Genomic DNA, 21872 nt, shown 5'->3' with positions numbered 1-21872 from the left:
GAGAGGGAAAAGGATACAAGGTAGTGGTCGGAGACTTGGAGACTTGGAGGGGAGTTGCAATGAGATTAGTGGAAGAACAGCATCTAGTAAAGATGAGGTCAAGCGTATTGCCTGCCTTGTGAGTAGGGGGGGAAGGTGAGAGGGTGAGGTCAAAAGAGGAGAGGAGTGGAAAGGAGGCAGAGAGGAATGAGTCAAAGGTAGACGTGGGGAGGTTAAAGTCACCCAGAACTGTGAGAGGTGAGCCATCCTCAGGAAAGGAGCTTATCAAGGCGTCAAGCTCATTGATGAACTCTCCAAGGGAACCTGGAGGGCGATAAATGATAAGGATGTTAAGCTTGAAAGGGCTGGTAACTGTGACAGCATGGAATTCAAAGGAGGCGATAGACAGATGGGTCAGGGGAGAAAGAGAGAATGTCCACTTGGGAGAGATGAGGATCCCAGTGCCACCACCCCGCTGACCAGAAGCTCCCAGAACCACTGGGCTAGTTGATCTGGACATTTCTGACAATTGATAAATATCGCTCTAATGTATACAATCACTGACATGACAAGAGGAAAACTGATGATGCACTACCCTATTTCAAAATTGCACCTTGTGCATTCCACTATTACAACTTCAAGAGTATGTTGAATGCCAGACTGCCGACCCCTCGCGCCCCCCATAGTTTGTGAACCACTGGGTTAGACCATTTGTTCCAATCCGGCCCGGGAGCCCATTCAATCTAGCCCGGCGGGAGGTTTGAGTTAAAAAAATATATACAGTGGGGAGAACAAGTATTTGATACACTGCCGATTTTGCAGGTTTTCCTACTTAAAGCATGTAGAGGTCTGTAATTTTTATCATAGGTACACTTCAACTGTGAGAGACGAAATCTAAAATCACATTGTATGATTTTGAGATGCTTCTTATGGAGGCACTCCTTAGTTGCCCTGGCTGTGTGTTTCGGGTCGTTGTCATGCTGGAAGACCCAGTCACGACCCATCTTCAATGCTCTTACTGAGGGAAGGAGGTTGTTGGTCAAGATCTCGCGATACATGGCCCCATCTATCCTCCCCTCAATACGGTGCAGTCGTTCTGTCCCCTTTGCAGAAAAGCATCCCCAAAGAATGATGTTTCCACCTCCATGCTTCACGGTTGGGATGATGTTCTTGGGGTTGTACTCATCCTTCTTCTTCCTCCAAACACAGCGAGTGGAGTTTAGACCTAAAAGCTATATTTTTGTCTCATCAGACCACATGACCGTCTCCCATTCCTCCTCTGGATCATCCAGRTGGTCATTGGCAAACTTCAGACGGGCCTGGACATGCGCTGGCTTGAGCAGGGGGACCTTGCGTGCGCTGCAGGATTTTAATCCATGACGGTGTAGTGTGTTACTAATGGTTTTCTTTGAGACTGTGGTCCCAGCTCTCTTCAGGTCATTGACCAGGTCCTGCCATGTAGTTCTGGGCTGATCCCTCACCTTCCTCATGATCATTGATGCCCTACGAGGTGAAATCTTGCATGGAGCCCCAGACCGAGGGTGATTGACCGTCATCTTGAACTTCTTCCATTTTCTAATAATTGCGCCAACAGTTGTTGCCTTCTCACCAAGCTGCTTGCCTATTGTTCTGTAGCCCATCCCAGCCTTGTGCAGGTCTACAATTTAACCCTGATGTCCTTACACCGCTCTCTGGTCTTGGCCATTGTGGAGAGGTTGGAGTCTGTTTGATTGAGTGTGTGGACAGGTGTCTTTTATACAGGTAACGAGTTCAAACAGGTGCAGTTAATACAGGTAATGAGTGGAGAACAGGAGGGCTTCTTAAAGAAAAACTAACAGGTCTGTGAGAGCTGGAATTCTTACTGGTTGGTAGATGATCAAATACTTATGTCATGCAATAAAATGCAAATTAATTACTTAAAAATCATACAATGTGATTTTCTGGATTTTTGTTTTAGATTCCGTCTCCCACAGTTGAAGTGTATTTATGATCAAAATTACAGACCTCTACATGCTTTGTAAGTAGGAAAACCTGCAAAATCGGCAGTGTATCAAATACTTGTTCTCACTGTATATACTTTGGGTTAAACACTCCTGGCCACTCTTGAACATCTAAAACTAGTAATTATGTATAAATTATAATGGACCTCAACATTTTCAAATAAATGCTATTTTTTGTATAGGCTGCTATCCTACTTGAAATAAAATCAGTGGAGGGAATGGCCATGTTAGCTACCACCGGCGACACGACCGTGATACAGCTGCCCAGTCGGAAGCACTTTAGGTCGGCGGGCTGGTCGATACAACACCTGTACACTGGTCGCCGGCTCATCGACTCGTCGTGCAGCCCAATCAGCAACGCAAAATGGTCTCGAGTGGCAACAAATCTGCCCAATTAGCTGATTCACTTTCCATACACCCACTCCTTTCAACACACCCACTCGTCCATACTAAAGTTGCCATATTGGGCTGCATCTAACCATACTTGTCTCAAAGTAGTGATGTTCAAATTCACTAACTAATTGCATCTCCATACTCCACTGTCTTCCATGCACAGGAGGATGAGAAACTTGAAGATATCTGCAAAGAGATCATTAGTCAGTGGGCTGAGAGCTGTGCCCGGTCGGCAACCAAAAACAAGGAGGATGGTATGAACATCAATCAAAAGCTAGAAACTTAAAAGACAGAACATTATTCTAGCTGTACTTTCAGACATGAGCTAATAGCTGGAGCAGCCGTTGTATGAATTATCTGTTGAATTTCCTCTCCCTCTCTCTCTCTGTCTTTAGCTGAGGTACTGGCCATTGCCAATCTGATAGAGAAGCARGCACAGATTGTGGTGAAACAGAAGGAAGTATCTCAGGAGTCCAGGAAGAGGAAAGAAGCKAAAGAAGCAGTCCTGGCTCAATATGCCAATATCACAGATGACGAGGAATATCCTTGGCTCAATATATTGCAACTATTGTGTGCCCCTACAGTTATGCTTTGCCCCTTGTTAAGCCTATACAGCTCTAAAGGTCTTAAGTGTTTATTTCTGTAATTTATAATGAAAGCAGTGTCTCTCAAAATGTTCATTTTTATGTGACTGCAATGCGGAACACTATTTTTCAAGTTTCCTTGACATGAACACTGAAGCTGAAGAGGAGGAGCAGGCTTTTCCCCCCAGTGGTGATAAATGTATCCTGTCTATGCCTCCCATTGCTCCTCCTATAACTCCTATTGAGGAAAAATGTACTTACTGTGATATGTGGTTGTCCTACCTAGCTATCTTAAGATGAATGCACTAACTGTGTCACTCTGGATAAGAGTGTCTGCTAAATGACTAAAATGGAATGCAAATGTATTGTTTACTGCATTAAGTAATATTTAACGAGTACTATATTTTTAAAAGACCACTTATGGCACCATCAACTTCTTAACCCAAGTAATAGTACATTTTGGTCTGTATTTGTAAAGTGCCTTGGAATAAGAGAGCTGATCCAGGATCAGTGTTGCCTGTTAAATCTTGATTAAATGTATAGGGGAAACCTGATCCTAGATCAGCACTCCTACTATGAGAMGCTTTAKGAATAGGGGCGCTGGTTTTGCTGTGAAACTCCTTTACTGGTCGCCTCAGCCCTGTTTAAGAACACCAACGTGGAGGAGGTTYTGAGCAGGAAGAAGCAGCAGAGGGACCAGGCTAAGGAAGAYTCGCATAAGAAGAAAGAGACGGACAAGATGCAGCGTGAGAAGGATAAACTAGCCAGGCAGGACAGGAAGGACAAGGAGAAGAAACGCACACAGAAAGGRGAACGCAAAAGATGAGAAAAACTAATGACACTTTGGGACAGTCACATTAAATGTTTTGTTACTGGACAAAAAACTGAAATCAACATCTATTTTTACCTATCCCTTATTACCACCCTTACGATTGTAACATGACGTTGTAACAAGAACTTGTCTGGACATTGTTTTAACCAATTACAGTTATAGATTTCATTCAAGCTTTATCTAAAGCTGGGAAACAGTCCATCTATCTACAATGTGTTCTTTCTCCTCAACTGTGATTAATAAAGTAAATCAGTGACYCTATGAAAAGCCAACATTAATAGTCTATCTCTACTTGCTATGATCAACCTGCACAAGCTCTTGCCTGTATCTGTCATCCTATCATGTTGAAACTAGAGGCGGATGTATCTGTATCATTGCTGTCCCTGCCTCCTTTTCAATATGCCTCTAATAATAGGGAGACTGTCTGAAAATGAATAATCATTCAATAGATGTAGCATGCAAGCCTTCACTCTAAAAATGTTTGCCCAGTTTAAGTAATAATTTTCCAAGATAAATGTTTTTAAATGGCATTCAAATGTTCTGCAATTACAAAAACAGGAAGGGGAAGTGCCCTATGGGATCTTAACTCACTCAGATTGAGGCACTGCTAGTATGTGCCAATGTGTTGCAAATGCTTTTCCTCTTTGGAGACGGATTCACTCAAGGCTCACACTCAAGTCATTGTCATATTAAATACATTCAGTTTGGCACCCCAGTCTTCATGTACTGTCTATGCAACTCTCTTGTATGAGAATCAGAACAACGTGGCGGTTGATACTGTATACCTCGATTATATCATATACAATGTTTGCAGAATGGCAATGGGGTTTATTTTTAACATTTTTTGAATAAATAAATGCCATTTTAAAGAGCTTTATTGTTTTTTGAAGTAATAAAACAGAAACAATTATTGTGAAACATACAATTTCAAACAGGAACATTAAAAATACAGGGGTTTGAACACGTTTGCCACCTGTCTTACAAGTGTGTATTATGTCATTGATAGTTTGTGTCCATCAAACTTAATTCTGATGTTTTTATGTTTTTGAAATGAGCTGTAATGCAGCGTGATTAACATTGAGAACTAAATTCAAAATAAGAATAACATAAGAGTTAATTAACATCAATGCATGACATGTCCAGTTTCTAACCTACTGAGAGTAAGTAAAAACAATACACTGACTAGAGTATGTTGCTTTTCAGATAAACTGAGGAAACACTAGGCTTCAAGTTGACGATTGATTGGTATGTTAACATGGAATATTACAGAAAAGTGGTTCCCATTGCCATATCTACTCAACTTAGGAGGCAATGATCACTTATCCACAATTATTGGTTGTTAAGAAGCATATTAGAGAACTGAATGTCAAATCACATTCAAATAAATAAGTAAAACAATCAGGAAAACATTCAAATGACTGCCATGTTTTAATAATTATAAATAGTGTCTTTAAATTATATTCGGGCTTTCCAAGATTCCCATTATTTTCGATGACCCTAATCACAAAATGTTGTTATTTTGAAGATAAATTATGCCTTAACACATTTCATATTATGAATTCCCCTAGCCCAAGAGCAACTATCAATCAAATTGTATTAACATTTGTGGCCACTAAGGTAAATTAAACAAATTTTCCTTGCAATGATTGCAAGGACCCTAGCTCTAAGGTAGTTGACAATACTGATGAATGTAATATTGTATATTCTCCTACAGTTATCACCCCCACCATATCTGATCAGGCTCTGCTCTCTCTCATGTTCCTAATAGAAGCTCGTTAACAGGGAATTACTGGGGCTGAAGGGATTATGGGGATTCTCAATTAAACAGCATAATAGAATTGTACTGCCATTTAAAATAAATGCACCCGCGGTTATCCCATTACATTGTTCTGAATCACCTGCTTAAAGATACATTTTAAATAAGACTGATAATCTCCAAAAATAATCAATTTCCTCTATTTGCTCAAACTGAGCCTACATACAAGAATTACTTCTGTTCTGTCTAATGATGTGATCAAAATTTAATCTGGCCTAATGCTCCTCACTGGTCTTGCTCTCAGCAACATCTATAGCATGAACGTGAGTGAGTGTCACATGTGAACCATAGGGTGGCTCAGTGGCATCAGAACTGGATAAGTGTTCTCCCTGGGCTGGTMTCCTCAGAGGTGCTCTGCTCATCCAGCTTGTCCGTGTTGGACTTGGGTAGGGTCATCTGTAGGGCACACCACAGGGCAGTGCGGGACTTCCTTGTGGTCAAACACAGATCCTTCAGTGCTGTAGCAAGCAGCAGGATATCTAGCAGGAATACAGGCAAAAAAAACAAGACAGCAGTTGTGTAAAGTAATTAAGTAAAAATACTTGAAAGTACTACCGAAGTAGTTTTTTGGGGTATCTGTACTTTACTATTTATATTTTTGACAACTTCTACTTTTACTTCACTATATTCCTAAAAAAAAATGATGTACTTTTTACTCCATACATTTTCCCTGACACCCAAAAGTACTTGTAACATTTTTAATGCTTAGCAGGACAGTAAAATTGTCTAATTCACACTTATCAAGAGAACATCCCTGGTCATCCCTACTGCCTCTGATCTGGCAGACTCACTAAACACATGCTTTGTTTCTAAATGATGTCTGAGTGTTGGAGCATGCCCCTGGCTATCTATGAAAAAAGAAGAAAATGGTGTCATCTGGTTTGCTTAATATAAGGAATTTGAAAGGATTTATACTTTTACTTTTGATACTTAAGTATAATTGAGCAATTACATTTACTTTTGATACTTAAGTATATTTAAAACCAAATACTTTTACTCAAGTAGGATTTTACTGGGTGACTTTCACTTTTACTTGAGTCATTTTCTATTATGGTATCTTTACTTTTACTCAAGTATGACAATTGGGTATTTTTTCAACCACTGGTTTTTAGGCCTCATCATCAAAGCTGACAAATGCTGCTCATCCCTAACACGGAAGGGCAAATGTAGAAGATAAGCTCTGTTATTTGCTTTTTCAAGGAAATAAAATATAAAAGGCTCTACAGAATAAAAAATGGCAGCCATATTTCCAGAATAAATCTAAAACCAAATTGGAAGACAAGCACAGACAAATGCTTGGGGATTCAGTTGTTGAGAACTAGCTGCGGCTCATTAATGACTTCGTGTTGAGTTACCTCTGTCCTCTCTGAAATGTGCRCTGGCCTGTCTCTGACGGTTTGAAGTGTTGACAAATTCCTCCTTGCGTCTGGCCTGGGTAATGTAAATAGCCTCGAGGTGTCTGTCCAGCGCTGAACAAATATTGGCATGGAGGGGGAAGCTACGCAGACGCTCCATTTTACCCAGAAGGCTCACCACCTATGATATAAGAGGAAAATCAATTCCATCAATATTTCTTCAAATGTATTTTGAAACACTTGCAGAACTTGATGGGTGTTCATCTAGCCTACAGCAACTGGTATTCATGTATTGGTCTTAATCAACTCTTCTATCAACACTCATGCCAACTTKCATGGAATTAGCCATCATCCAATCCTAAAATTCCAAAGTGGACATTTAACCTCCTAGAGTCGATTCACGCACCGGTGCATCAATCTATCATTTAAAAAAATCCCCATTAAAATCTGTCAGTTTAACCTAGAGATATCTGCATTGGATGAGTCTCTTTCCACCACATCTGCCGATGTCGCACTTCCACATCTGCGTTTGGCCTACAAACTAATGCGGCTCCAAGTGTCACGGGACTCGTCTGTAGGTAACTGGTACTGTTTTTTTATTTTTATTGATGAAAATATGAAGGTAGTTTTGTGCCTACCCAAAAAAGGGGTTGAATATGTGTAAAAAAATATATATATTTCCTGAGCTTTCTTATATCTCCTAGATATAGGACAAACACTTCAAAACCTGGTTTCTTTTTTGCCAATTACAGTGCATTTGGGAACTATTCAGAACCCTTAACTTTTTCCCCATTTTGTTAAGTTAAAGCCTTATTCTAAACTGGATTAAATCACTTTTTTCCCCCTCATCAATCTACACAATACTCCATAATGACAAAGCATGAAATGGTTTTTAGAAATGTTTGCAAATGTATAAAAAAATAAAAAAGTTAAAATATAACATTTACATAAGTATTCAAACCCTTTACTCAGTCCTTGTTGAAGCACCTTTGGCAGCGATTACAGCCTTGAGTCTTCTTGGGTATGACGCAACAAGCTTGGCACACCTGTATTTGGGGAGTTTCTCACATTCTTCTCTGCAGATCCACTCAAGCTCTGTCAGGTTGGATGGGGAGCGTTGCTGCACAGCTATTTTCAGGTCTTTCCAGAGATGTTCGATCGGGTTCAAGTCCGGGCTCTGGCTGTGCCACTCAAGGACATTAAGAGACTTGTCCAGAAGCCACTCCTGCGTTGTCTTGGCTGTGTGCTTAGGGTCGTTGTCCTGTTGGAAGGTGAACCTTCGCCCCAGTCTGAGGTCCTGAGCGCTCTGGAGCAGGTTTTCATCAAGGATCTCTCTGTTTTGGTACCCTTCCCCAGATCTGTGCCTCGACACAAGGGTCTGAATACTTATGTAAATAAGGTATTCAAGTTTTCTTATATACATTTGCAAACATTTCTAAAAACCTGTTTCCGCTTTGTCATTATGGGGTATTGTGTATAGATTGATGAGGGATATTTTTCCCCAATCAATTTTAATAAGGCTGTAACGTAACAAAATGTGGAAAAAGTCAATGGAACTGAATACTTTCTGAATGTACTGTATGAATATGTTATTCAATGCGTTTCTATAGTAGTAAAGGCCAAATTCAATACTTTATCAAAACTTTAAAAATATATATTTTGATAAATAAAGGGGTCCTAAAATTCTAAATCAAATAGCTAAATGATCCGTAGCATGACCATCTTAAAACAATTCCATATGTCAGCTTAGAATCCCCCCCGAAGAATGAATATCTCTCACCTTGGCTTGTTCTCGGATCTGGTCCACGATGAGACGGTCCACTCTGGAAGGGTTAGGTGGGATTTTGGGGAGGGCACTGCTGGTCACCACAGAAATCCGCTTTCCAGGATAACTCATGGTAAGGACGTCCTCTGTCTAAAACACATAATAYAAAAAAACACTTAAYGCCAACCAGTCRAACTATACATTTTAATCCTAGTTTGSGAGTCATTCTTACCAAGTATTGTATTGCAGCATAATCAGATAAATAATAAGGATTTCAAGAYGATCACAAGRAACAAAAATATTCCCACTAAATGAACCACTYATTTTTATTGYTCACCTTCTTCCTCTCCTTCTCCAGGACTCTCCAYTGCTCATAGCACTCCTCCAGGTGGRAGTGGAGCTGGCTCATGGGTCCTCCCCGGTTCCTCATTATCCTCGGGGAGCGGAGGCCTCCCATCATCCCTGGGTARGGGTTCTCTCCRCTGGAGCCCATMAYGTCATTGAGGTAAGGGTTGAAAGCTGCAAAYTCCCCGTCTGGCAGCAGGTCACACAGGTCCATGGGGGGGATGGAACCGCCGTAGAGGTAGGAGGATCTGGAGTTGAAGCTGGCAGAGTTCAGAGACATGTGGCAGGAGTTCTGTCTGGGGTCATTCACAGCCTGATACATGCAAGGCAGAAAGGTTGGGTTCTTTCCTGCGTTGACTGTGCCGTTTCCTCCGCCGAATCTCTGAGAGCCATACATGCTGCCGAGTAGGTCGAGGTAAGGGTTCTGCAGGAGCCCCTGCTTCTTGTCCCCGTCTCCTGTCATGTGAGTGCTGGTCTGGAGCCTTGTCTTCCCATCCAAGCGCTGAGTGGAGGAGCAGCCATCAGCCACCAGCCCAGCCATGTGCATCCTGCTCTTGTCCAGCTGCATCTCAAAGTCACTGTCGCTGGCTCCCCTCCTCAGCCCGCCCATGCCCATCCCGACCTGGTTCTGTCCTTCCCTGCTGCTGTGGTTGCTGGGCCCGTCCCCCTGACTGTAGTCCTGGATGCACGGTGGTGGTCCTCTCTGCATCTGGTGGGAGTGCTGAGGTACAAACTCAGACACAGAGTGGGACAGCATCTTGGACGGCCCAGAGGATAAACAGTTTCCCTTTGGCTGCTGATGCTGCTGCTTGAGTTTGTTCTGCAACTGGTTCTGCTGGCCCGTATAATGGTACTGGTTCAGACTCAGGCCCGTAGAGAGGGGATTGCTTCCTTTCTGGACAGCCATCTTGTTTTGGTGAGAAATTGTAGGATTGAAAGACGCTGAGAATGAGTTTGGTTGTTGGAAATACTCAACGTGTTGTGGACCAAATCCAGATAAGTCTTTGGAATCAAAGTCACTCTGTAGCGGCTGTTTGCTCTTCATTCCGCCATCAGTCTCCCTCTGCATGGCTCCATACTCCCCTCCCAGTTCCTTCTTAAACTGCATGGCTTGAGTGCTTTGCCCAGGCATCCTGGTGTTGGAGAAGTTCCTCTGTTCGGCCATGATGTTGTCATACTGCATCTGCACACTCTGCCGGTTCTGGGGCTCCCTACCACATGCGTTGTCCTGCTCACCCACCATCAGAGCCTGGATGTTGCTGGCCAGCTTGTTGACCTCTTGCATGGTGTACTGCTTGGTCCTTCTGGGCTTGGCGCTGATCTGGCCTGGGAACTCTTCATAGTAGTGGTCAAAGCACTGGCTGTTTATCTTGCTCTGGGGGCAGAAGGAGGGTGCGAAGGCATCCATGTGGCCAGAAAAAGCGTTCCCAGACCCACAGAACCCTCCAACCTTCTCAGCTGTGTTGTACTCGTGTTTACTCGGCCTCGTGTTTGAACAGTAGGCGTTCCCCACGTTGGGCAGCGGTAGCCCCGGCGGCTTCGGCAGCTCTTGGGTCTGTAGAGAGTATCTAGTGTCCATATCTCCATTGCAGGAAGGGAGGAGCCACTGCTGGTCACTGGTATCAAAGCCGTTGAAACGCTGGTAGAACTCTTCGGAACCTCTGTTCATTGGCTGCCCTTGTGCTTTACTGAAAGACTCAGGGTAAACATGGTTCGGCAGAAAGTTGGACTGCACTTTGGACTCTGACTGGAAGTACTGCTGGCAATCGTCGCTCATTGACTTGGGAGACCAGACAGATTTCAGTTGGGATAATGTCCTAAAAGGAGAGTTGAGAAGTTAAAGGTTAAATACAGTTTTTTAAACACAATTGAAAGTCTCAAAGTCATTACTGGCAAACGTTGCGGTTTCGATTTTCAATTCCCATTAATTTGCCTCCCAATACAATGAAATGAGCTCATATCACTGAAGACAAAAAATACCCTCCTAATGAATAACTTACTCTTCAGTATAGTAACTGTCCATTTGATTAGCCTCCTCCAAGATATTTGACACCAGCCCATAGAGATCAGCTTCACTTCCACAGTCATTTCCATCTGGGAGATTCCTTGGAGATTTAAAACATAAGCATTTCAAAAGACATGAAAAAAGAAGACCATTTACATTTCAAATGGAGTGGGACATACAGTATATGAAAAAGTCCAGTGGTTATTAGAAGTTCAACTGAATTTCAAATGGACAGTGTGTTCATGAACACCTTGTGTCTTCAAATCACCTATGAAATGTTCTCTATGATTTCAGTACAATTAATTATAATAAACAAAAATACAACATGCAACAATTTCAAAGATTTTACTGAGCTACAGTTCATATAAGGATATATATAAGTATATAAGTCCATTTAAATAAATATCTGATCTTAAAAAATTAGACCCTAATCTATGGATTTCACATGACTGGGAATACAGATATGCATCTGTTGGTCACAGATACTGTCCCATATAAAAAAGTAGGGTAGTGGATCAGAAAACCCGTCTGTATATGGTGTGACCACCATTTGCCTCATACAGCGCGACACATCTCCTTCGCATAGAGTTGATCAGGCTGTTGATTGTGGCCTGTGGAATGTTGTCCCATTACTCTTCAATGGCTGTGCGAAGTTTCTGCATATTGGCAGGAACTGGAAGACAATGTCATACACATCGATCCAGAGAATCCCAAACATGCTCAATGGGTGACATATCTGGTGAGTATGCAGGCCATGGAAGAACTGGGACATTTTAAACTTCCTGGAATTGTGTACAGATCCTTGCAATATGGGGCCGTGCATTATCACGCTGAAACCTGAGGTGATGGCGGTGAATGAATGGCACGAAAATGGATCTCGTCACGGTATCTCTTTGCATTCAAATTGCCATTGATAAAATACAATTGTGTTTGTTGTCTGTAGCTGCCCATACCTGCCCATACCATAACCCAGTGTTGTAAAGTCCTTAAGTAAAAATACTTTAAAGTACTACTTAAGTCGTTTTTTGGGGTATCTGTACTTTAATGTTAATATTTTTGACTACTTTTACTTCAATACATTTCTAAAGAAAATGTTGTACTTTTTACTCCATACATTTTCCCTGACACCCAAAAGTACTTGTTACATTTTGAATGCTTAGCAGGACAGAACATGGTCCAATTCACACTTATCAAGAGGACATCCCTGGTCATCCCTACTACCTCTGATCTGACGGACTCACTAAACACAAATACTTTGTTTGTAAATGATGTCTGAGTGTTGGAGTGTGCTCCTGGCTATCCGTAAATAAATAAAAAAACATGAAAATTGTGCCTACTAGTTTGCTTAATATAAGTAATTAGAAAATATTAATACTTTTACTTTTGATACTTAAGTATACTTACAACCAAATGCTTTTAGACTTTTCCTCAAGTAGTATTTTACTGGGTGACTTTCACTTTTACTTGAGTAATTTTCTATTAAGGTATCTTTACTTTTACTAAAGTATGACAATTGGGTACTTTTTCCACCACTGCCACCATGGGGCACTCTGTTCACAACATTGACATCAGCAAACCACTCGCCCACACGACGCCATACACGTGGTCTGCGGTTGTGAGGCCAGTTGGAGTTACTGCCAAATTCTCTAAAACGACAGAGACAGCGTATGGTACAGAAATTAACATTAAATTATCTGGCAACAGCTCGGGTGGACATTCCTGCAGTCAGCACGCTAATTGCACGCTCCCTCAAAACTTGAGACACCTGTGGCATTGTGTTTCTCCTGGCAAAGGAGAAATGCTCACTAAAAGGGATGTAAACAAATTTGAGGCCAATATTTGAGCGAGATAAGCTTTTTGTGCATATGGAACATTTCTGGGGTCTTTTATTTCAGCTCATGAAACATGGAACCAACACTTTACATGTGTTTATATTTTTGTTCAGTATAAATTAAGACTCGGCCTTCTTTTTCCCAATACATTCTTCAGACTGTCAATGTTAAATACTGGTATGACAAAACACAGTATGGACCAGGTCAGTATACAATTCTGAGAGTTGCATTAGAAGTAGTTAGTTTAGGTACCTGCTTTTAACATTGTTCTGGGTGCAATTAATGAGTTGATATGGATCATCCTGTGCAGACCAGGGTGTGTAGGACATGGGAGGTTCTTCTGGCAGTGAGAAATCGGGTAATGGGACGTAAGGCTGCAAGAGCCTTTCGTTGTCCTCAGTTCCACAGGTCTGTGAGACAATAAAAAAGGAAATTCATGAACCCTAGTGAAAACGTCAGCCAGTCACTGGTGAGAGATGAGAGGTAACATTAGCATTCTGATTCTGTTTAGCCTACAATAGACAATTCATACCTAAGACTTACAAAACACTAGCTACTTAATATAAACCATTAATAAACATACCACTTGAATTATTTCTCATCTATAGCCTACATTGTAATGAACTGCAATCTAGAAAAGTTAAACATTTCTTTTGAATGTCTCACCTGATGCTTATTTGTGGAAAAGAATGAGTCTGAACCGGCTGATGCACTCTGGAATCGATCAAACGCCATTCTCACTCCTCTTGAACTTGCACTTATTCTATTCTTCACTGCATTATTAAACTAAACATTACAAAGATATTCATACAAACATTCAACAGAACAATACAGTTTCATTGACTACCTATCTTTATTATTAGATATACAGCTAACAGGGTAATAACATATTGTATTGCACATGGCTAACTCGGCCCAAGTCAAATTATAATTAAGTGTATGTTAGCTTGCAACAGTAGCGAACGTTAACTAGATAAATTAGTTACAAAGATAGAAAGAAGGATGCTCAGCAGGTGTCTAGCTAGCTAAGCTAGCTAAACCCAAAACACCCAAAACATCCAACTTTTATGAGTTCAATCAACAACGTATTCTGAATGACACAGTAATAACAGACAGTTTCACTTTTGTCCTAAGTTAGCTTTTGTGTCCCTTGTCTCCCTCAGTCACACGATTTATGTCTAACTAAATTTTGCTAGCCAACTGGGCTAGCTAGCTAGCTACTTACCTCCATAAATTAACTTGTAAACAACGTTTCTGTAGGAAATTTCCCCAGGTGAAATGTTCACGATTTAAAAATCTAACTTTAAAAATAAAATGAATTAAATCAAACGGACTTTATACAATGACAGGGGAAATCACTAGTACATTGCGGCTAGCTATAGAACTATTGATCTCGAGCTTGCCAGTTGCTCTTCTCGCTTTTGTAAACTAGTGTCACGAGCAAGACCTTCAGCGGACATCTCACTCAAGATTTTCACATCAACCCCCGCGAATAAAATGCTCTTCTTTTATCACTAACTGTCTCAAAGGTGATGATTGGTCCATAAGAAGATGTTTCACCCAATGGGTTCAAATAGGGATTGTACACATAAAGGGCATAGCAACCAATACTTTTTATAAAATTAAAAGATGGGGGAATCCTATTTTACTTTCAATGAGGGACTATATCATGAGGCTTTTTCATGCATAGTGAAGGATTTTGTTGAACATTTATTGCTCTTCTTGAATCATCATGGAACTTTTTTTAAATAAGTAAACGTGTGGTCAGCTACATCATAATAAAGTATACAATCCTGTGTTACATTAAATACTAATAACTAAGTCATAGCAAAAATAGTGCTTAGTCATGTCCAGGGCCTCAATTTATTCAACCAAATATGAATAAACTTCCCTTGTACAAGTCGTTGGAGACTGGATGAAATACCACAGTCCCATCACAGCAGCAAGATTTGTGACCTGTTGCCAGGAACAAACACCATTGTAAATACAACCCATATTTATGCTTATTTATTTTCCCTTTTGTACTTTAACCATTTCTACATCGTTACAACACTGCATATATACATAATATGACATTTGTAATGTCTTTATTCTTTTGAAACTTCTGTGAGTGGAATGTTAACTGTTCATATTTATTGTTTATTTCACTTTTGTATATTATCTACCTCACTTGCTTTGGCAATGTTAACATATGTTTCCCATGCCAATAAAGCCCCTTGAATTGAAATCTTTGGTTAAAAGTGTTGCAAATGCATTGTCCTACAATACCCACAAGATGTCGCTATGTCTATAGTTTTTTTGCATTGGCCAGATAGATAGATAGAAAGATAGATAGATGATAGATAGATAGATAGATAGATAGATAGATAGATAGATAGATAGATAGATAGATAGATAGATAGATAGATAGATAGATAGATAGAGAGATAGAGAGGATAGAGGATGAGAGATAGGAGATAGAGAGATAGAGTGATAGAGTGATAGAGTGATAGAGTGATAGAGTAAGAAGATAGATTAGATAGATAGATAAGATAGATAGATAGATAGATAGATAGATAGATAGATAGATAGATAGATAGATAGATAGATAGATAGATAGATAGATAGATAGATAGATAGATAGATATAGACAGACGGACGGACGGACGGACGGACAGACAGGGATCCCGAGTGACGCAGCGCACCATCCTCATGGGCATTAATATGGAGTTGGTCCTCCCTTTGCTGCTATAACAGCCTCCACTCTTCTGGGAAGGCTTTCCACTAGATGTTGGAACATTGCTGCGGGGACTTGCTTCCATTCAGCCACAAGAGCATTAGTGAGGTCAGGCACTGATGTTGGGCGATTAGGCCTGGCTCGCAGTTAGCGTTCCAATTCATCCCAAAGGTGTTTGATGGGGTTGAGGTCAGGGATATGTGCAGGCCAGTCAAGTTCTTCCACACTGATCTTGACAAACCATTTCTGTGTGGACCTCACTTTGTGCACAGGGGCATTGTCATGCTGAAACTGGAAAGGACCTTCCCCAAACTGTTGCCTCAAAGTTGGAAGCACAGAATTGTCTAGAATGTCAATGTATGCTGTAGCGTTAAGATTCCCCTGCCCGAACCATGAAAAACAACCCCAGACCATTATTCCTCCTCCACCAAACTTTACTGTTGACACTATGCATTGTGGCAGGTAGCGTTCTCCTGGCATCCGCCAAATCCAGATTCAGCCGTCGAACTGCCAGATGGTTAACCGTGACTCATCACTCCAGAGAACACAGGTTGTAGCAACCTCATGATGGGTACAGGGAAAATTAGAGTATCATGTAGCAGCCTAAATCTATCGATGTTACATTGAACTGGGTGAATGGAATATGAATGACAGTTATCCAATATGCTGAAATAGAAATAAGGCCATGTCCATAAAAATAAAAACGCCCTCCCTCCTCTTAAACGTCACCAACCGCCACTGCCCTACATAGAGTGGTGAGGATGGCCCAGCACATCACTGGAGATGAGCTCCCAGCCATCCAGGACGTACATGCCAGGCGGTGTCTGAGAAAGACCCAGCCAACCAAGACATTGACTCTTCTCCATGCTTCTGTCCAGCAGGCGGTACCGGTGCATCAAGGCTCAGACCAACAGACTCCCCCTTACGAAAAAAGATTGCAGTTATACACCGTTGTATAACTGTAGTTAGAATGCAGAATAACTGCAGTATGCTGCAAATACTGCGTCCAATATAACGCAATTGTTTTTACTGCAGTCATTTTGCAGTGTTACTGCAGTTACAGTGCAATCACTGCGTCCAAAATACCACAGTCGACTGCAGTTACTGCGCTTTTACTGCAATTTCAAAACCACTATCTGTTTTGGTAAGGGCCTAAGCAGCTGCTATAAGACATAAGCCTAAGCAGCTGCCATAAGACTGTTACATGGCTAACTAGTACTTCTCTCCCTCTCCCACAGACTATCCACACTGACTCTAGGCCCATCCACAGGTCTCTACCCACTCTGACACACACATCTTCACTGTCACTTTTACTCACACACACACACACACACCCTCACACCTACACTGCTGCTAAATTATTATTAATTCGATGTATTACTGCCATTACGCTGCGGTTCATTGTTTGATTATTGATTGCATCCCCATTAATATCGTCCAGTTTATCCTGCTACTGGTCACTATTAATCCTGATTACATGGTGATATTACCATTAGTATATTACCATAGTATTTAAATATTCCTGCTACTAGTCACTTTTCAGCCAAGTTTACACTGCTATATTGTTTATTGTTATTAATATTATTATTATTTATCCAGCTACCAATCACTTTTTCCTCATCTATGCCTGCCTAGATGTACATATCTACTACCTCAGCTCCCCGAGTATCCCTGCTCACTGTAAATGTGGTACTGGCACTGTTTTCCTTCTTCTTCCTTTCTTATCTCTTATTTTTCGTGACAAATAACATTTGAAACCTAATTGATATACTGTATAGATAGATAAATAGATAAATAGATATCTGCACATCTTGGCGTTGTGAGCGATGCTTACACTACAGTATGGTTCATTCCGGGGATGCATACTGTACTGAAGTTACTCAAACTCTCCCAAGTTGATACTGCTCTGCAATTCCATTGGCCAGCAAAACACTGGGAAGGGGTGGGAATCTGTTTCTGGAGCCCCCTTATCCCCATCCCTCCTCCTCCCGACTTTACTTTCAAACCAACCACAGAAAGTTGCAGGGGGGACTTGAAACTGTCTGATTGGTCCATGCAAGTTGCACAAAGGAAAAGTCAAGCAGCCTCTTGCAGGCGAGCAAACAGCAACAGTTATTCGCTCACTGGGACTACTGCAGAAGTTGTATCAATTATTCCGTTATTTGTAGCCAAAATACCGATGCTACAGAATATAAAAAGTATCTGTAAATTGTATTACTTTATCAAGTTAAATAGAGGAGATTTGTTATTGATCAGCTCACAATGAAAATGGATTTTCGAACGAGTTATGTGACTTTTTTCGCAGTGATCATGCCGTCATTGATGATATCAGCGCAAGGGGATAATGGCATTGCTTTCCCGGACCACGGATTTTGCCAGCCTATTTCAATCCCACTATGCACGGACATCGCCTACAATCAAACTATCATGCCCAATCTGGTGGGGCATTACAATCAAGAGGACGCAGGACTGGAGGTGCACCAATTTTACCCCTTGGTAAAGGTACAGTGCTCGCCGGAACTTAAATTCTTCCTATGTTCAATGTATGCGCCTGTTTGTACAGTTTTGGAAAAGGCCATTCCACCCTGTCGCTCAATTTGCGAGAGGGCAAAGCACGGCTGCGAGGCGCTCATGAATAAATTYGGGTTCCAGTGGCCAGAACGCCTCCGGTGCGAGAATTTCCCCGTGCTTGGAGACGGGCACATTTGCGTGGGTCAGAATGAATCTACTGCCACTGCCCCGCCCGTACACATGCCAGTCCCTGGAACYCCTGGCGTCCATGTCTACTCCACATCAGACAGGCCTTTCCGCTGTCCATCTGTGCTCAAAGTCCCCACTTATCTGAATTATTCGTTTCTGGGGGAGCTGGATTGTGGAGCACCRTGTGAACACTCCAGGAGCAGTGGAGGCTACATGTTCTTCAATGATAAAGAGATTTATTTTGCACGCATATGGATCCTCATCTGGTCGTCTCTGTGCTGTGCCTCCACCCTATTCACCGTCACCACCTACCTAGTGGACATGCAGCGCTTCAAGTACCCRGAGAGGCCCATYATCTTCCTTTCTGGSTGCTACACCATGGTCTCCATAGCCTATATCGCTGGCTACTTCCTGGGGGACAAGGTGGTGTGCAATGACAGCTTCACCCCAGACGGATATAAGACCATAGTCCAGGGGACCAAGAAGGAAGGCTGCACCATCCTCTTCATGATGCTGTATTTCTTCAGCATGGCCAGCTCCATCTGGTGGGTCATCCTSTCCCTCACCTGGTTCCTGGCAGCTGGGATGAAGTGGGGRCATGAGGCTATTGAGGCCAACTCCCAGTACTTCCACCTGGCAGCCTGGGCSGTGCCCGCCGTGAAGACCATCAGCATCCTGGCCATGGGGCAGATCGAGGGGGACGTGCTCAGTGGGGTGTGCTTTGTGGGCCTCAACAGCCTGAACCCCATACGGGGCTTTGTCCTSGCCCCCCTCTTCATCTACCTYTTCATCGGTACCTCCTTCCTCCTGGCCGGCTTCGTGTCCCTGTTCCGCATCCGCACCATCATGAAGCACGACGGCACCAAGACGGAGAAGCTGGAGCGCCTGATGGTGCGCATCGGGGTGTTCAGCGTGCTCTACACCGTCCCCGCCACCATCGTCATCGCCTGCTTCTTCTACGAGCAGGCCTTCCGCCACCACTGGGAGAGAAGCTGGGTCAGCCGTAACTGTAAAGGCTTAGCCATCCCCTGCCCCATGCAGTACACCCCCCGCATGACCCCCGACTTCACCGTCYACATGATCAAGTACCTGATGACYCTCATAGTGGGCATCACCTCCGGGTTCTGGATCTGGTCTGGCAAGACACTCCASTCCTGGCGCAAGTTCTATACCAGACTCTCAAAYSGTAGGCAYGGAGAGACCACTGTCTAGGGAGKGAGGCCAAAACATGGGACTTGTTTTTGGACATTCATTTGGATGTTTTATAGTGTGTTTTTCTCCCTCCTATTTGTTTACTCACTGTCAGAGACTCAGTGGTACTTTTATACATTGATCATCAGATACTGTCAGTATTTTTATGGAACGTTGACACAATTTTTAAGAAGTCAAATATTGCATGCCAAAATCAAGCTTTAAGAGTCGGGGGGTGGGGGACGGGGGTCTTGACCAAAGGACAAACTGTTGCTCACCTGAAGAATGGCCAAACCTCAGAATGACCAAACAACAAAGGTGTTCAGTGGATGCCATGTGCTGAAGTGCTCTCTCTCTTCCCCCACTCTGTTCCTACTCCCTTTTTAAGTTATCAGCCATAAAAACAGTGTGAGTGAGAATCCAGCTGGGAATACAGTGAGCGGGGGAAGGAAGGAGGCCTGAAAGGACAGGCGGCCATTTTAAGACTTTATTTTCACTCTGTGAACGTGTGAGATGTAATTAAATGCNGGACAGGCGGCCATTTTAAGACTTTATTTTCACTCTGTGAACGTGTGAGATGTAATTAAATGCAACTGTAAATAGGAATTGTAAAATATGAAATTATATATTTGTATTTAAAGAAAGGACATGTTTTGTCTTCCGACAGCCGTAGTGCCTGGTTAACCTCACTAGGGTATGTGGGACGCTAGCGCCAAATTCAAAACAACAGAAATCCCATAATTAAAATTCATCATTAAAGATACACTTGTTGTAAATCCAGCCACAGTGTCCGATTTCAAAAAGGCTTTACGACAAAAGCATACCAAACAATTATGTTAGGTCAGAGCCAAGTCACAGAAAAACACAGCCATTTTTCCAGCCAAAGAGAGGAGTCACAAAAAGCAGAAATAGAGATAAAATGAATCACTAACCTTTGATGATCTTTATCAGATGACACTCATAGGACTTCATGTTTTGTTCGGTAAAGTTCATATTTATATCCAAAAATCGGAGTTTACATTGGCGCGTTATGTTCAGTAGTTCCAAAACATCCGGTGATTTTGCAGAGAGCCACATAAATTTACAGAAATACTCATAATAAACATTGCTAAGAGATACAACTGTTATGCATGGAATTATAGATCCACTTCTCCTTAATGCAACCGCTGTGTCAGATTTCAAAAAAACTTTAAGGAAAAAACACACCATGCAATAATCTGAGTACAGCGCTCAGAGCCCAAACAACAAAAACAGATATCCGCCATGTTGTGTAGTCAAAAGAAGTCAGAAATAGCATTATAAATATTCACTTACCTTTGATGATCTTCATCAGAATGCACTCCCAGGAATCCCAGTTCCACAATAAATGTTTGATTTGTTCGATATAGTCCATAATTTACATCCAAATACCTCCGTGTTGTTCGCGCCTTGAGTTCAAAATTCATGAGGCGCGATCACTAGGTGCAGACGAAAAGTCAAAAAGTTCTGTTACAGTCCGTAGAAACATGTCAAACGATGTATAGAACCAATCTTTAGGATGTTTTTTACATAAATCTTCAATAATGTTCCAACCGGGGAATTCCTTTGTCTGTAGAAATGCAATGGAACGCAAGCTAACTATCACGTGAACGCGCATGGTCAGCTCATGGCACTCTGGGAGAGACCTTACTCAATCCCCTCTCATTCGCCCCGCTTCACAGTAGAAGCCTCAAACAAGGTTCTAAAGACTGTTGACATCTAGTGGAWGCCTTAGGAAGTGCAATATGACCCCATAGACACTGTGTATTCGATAGGCTATGAGTTGAAAAACTACAAACCTCAGATTTCCCACTTCCTGGTTGGATTTTTTCTCATGTTTTTACCTGCCATATGAGTTCTGTTATACTCACAGACATCATTCAAACAGTTTTAGAAACTTCAGAGTGTTTTCTATCCAAATCTACTAATTATATGCATATTCTAGCTTTTATGGTTGAGTAGCAGGCAGTTTAATTTGGGCACACTTTTCATCCAAAATTCCCAATGCTGCCCCCTACCCTAGAGAAGTTAACTCTAGCACCCCTTCTGAAAGGAGCCATAGACACACTGTCTCTTAGTGCTGTTTTCACTGGCAGTATGACACATACACATTTGAAGTTTCTCCTGTCAAACCCAGATCTGTAATAATTTTCCTTCTGATGTATCAGATTTGTAGTAAAGGCAATCTTTGGCTGTGCACTTTCCCTAGCTTAGCCCTTCTCCTTCCTCTCGTCTCCCCCCACCAATTAAATCCCTTGGAGCTGAGCTGAGCAGCAAGAGAAGCTGGGTGGTAGGGGTGAAGACAAGGCTGCAAGGACACTGGTCAAACCTCCAGGGGGGG

At 42.1% G+C, this 21872-nt stretch overlaps 3 protein-coding genes across 3 annotated transcripts in view; 2 read left to right on the top strand and 1 right to left on the bottom strand.

Annotated features, from left to right (window-relative positions):
* The window catches only part of ccdc43 (coiled-coil domain containing 43), a 6406-nt gene extending 1746 nt beyond the window's left edge, over positions 1 to 4660 (top strand). Inside the window, exons 2-5 of the mRNA XM_024012586.2 lie at positions 2536 to 2626; positions 2768 to 2912; positions 3109 to 3155; positions 3595 to 4660. Coding sequence (XP_023868354.1) covers positions 2536 to 2626; positions 2768 to 2912; positions 3109 to 3155; positions 3595 to 3782 — 471 coding nt within the window. The 3' untranslated portion in view covers positions 3783 to 4660. The remainder of the gene's footprint in view (positions 1 to 2535; positions 2627 to 2767; positions 2913 to 3108; positions 3156 to 3594) is intronic.
* moto (minamoto) lies at positions 4648 to 13679 on the bottom strand. The gene is made up of 7 exons (XM_024012585.2): positions 13573 to 13679; positions 13159 to 13316; positions 11070 to 11174; positions 9062 to 10886; positions 8740 to 8874; positions 6960 to 7140; positions 4648 to 6083 (listed from the first exon to the last, which is right to left on the bottom strand). The coding sequence occupies exons 1-7, from the start codon at positions 13639 to 13641 to the stop codon at positions 5911 to 5913; spliced, it is 2646 nt and encodes an 881-aa protein (XP_023868353.1). The 5' UTR covers positions 13642 to 13679; the 3' UTR covers positions 4648 to 5910.
* A 3989-nt stretch (positions 13680 to 17668) lies between these two features.
* On the top strand, positions 17669 to 20036 carry fzd2 (frizzled class receptor 2). The gene has a single exon (XM_024012614.2). The coding sequence runs from the start codon at positions 17885 to 17887 to the stop codon at positions 19532 to 19534; it is 1650 nt and encodes a 549-aa protein (XP_023868382.1). The 5' UTR covers positions 17669 to 17884; the 3' UTR covers positions 19535 to 20036.
* Positions 20037 to 21872: the final 1836 nt, after the last annotated feature.

Source organism: Salvelinus sp. IW2-2015, linkage group LG20, assembly GCF_002910315.2.
Source record: "Salvelinus sp. IW2-2015 linkage group LG20, ASM291031v2, whole genome shotgun sequence".
Taxonomy (NCBI): Eukaryota; Metazoa; Chordata; class Actinopteri; order Salmoniformes; family Salmonidae; genus Salvelinus; species Salvelinus sp. IW2-2015.
This window is presented reverse-complemented; position numbering and strand designations above follow the sequence as displayed.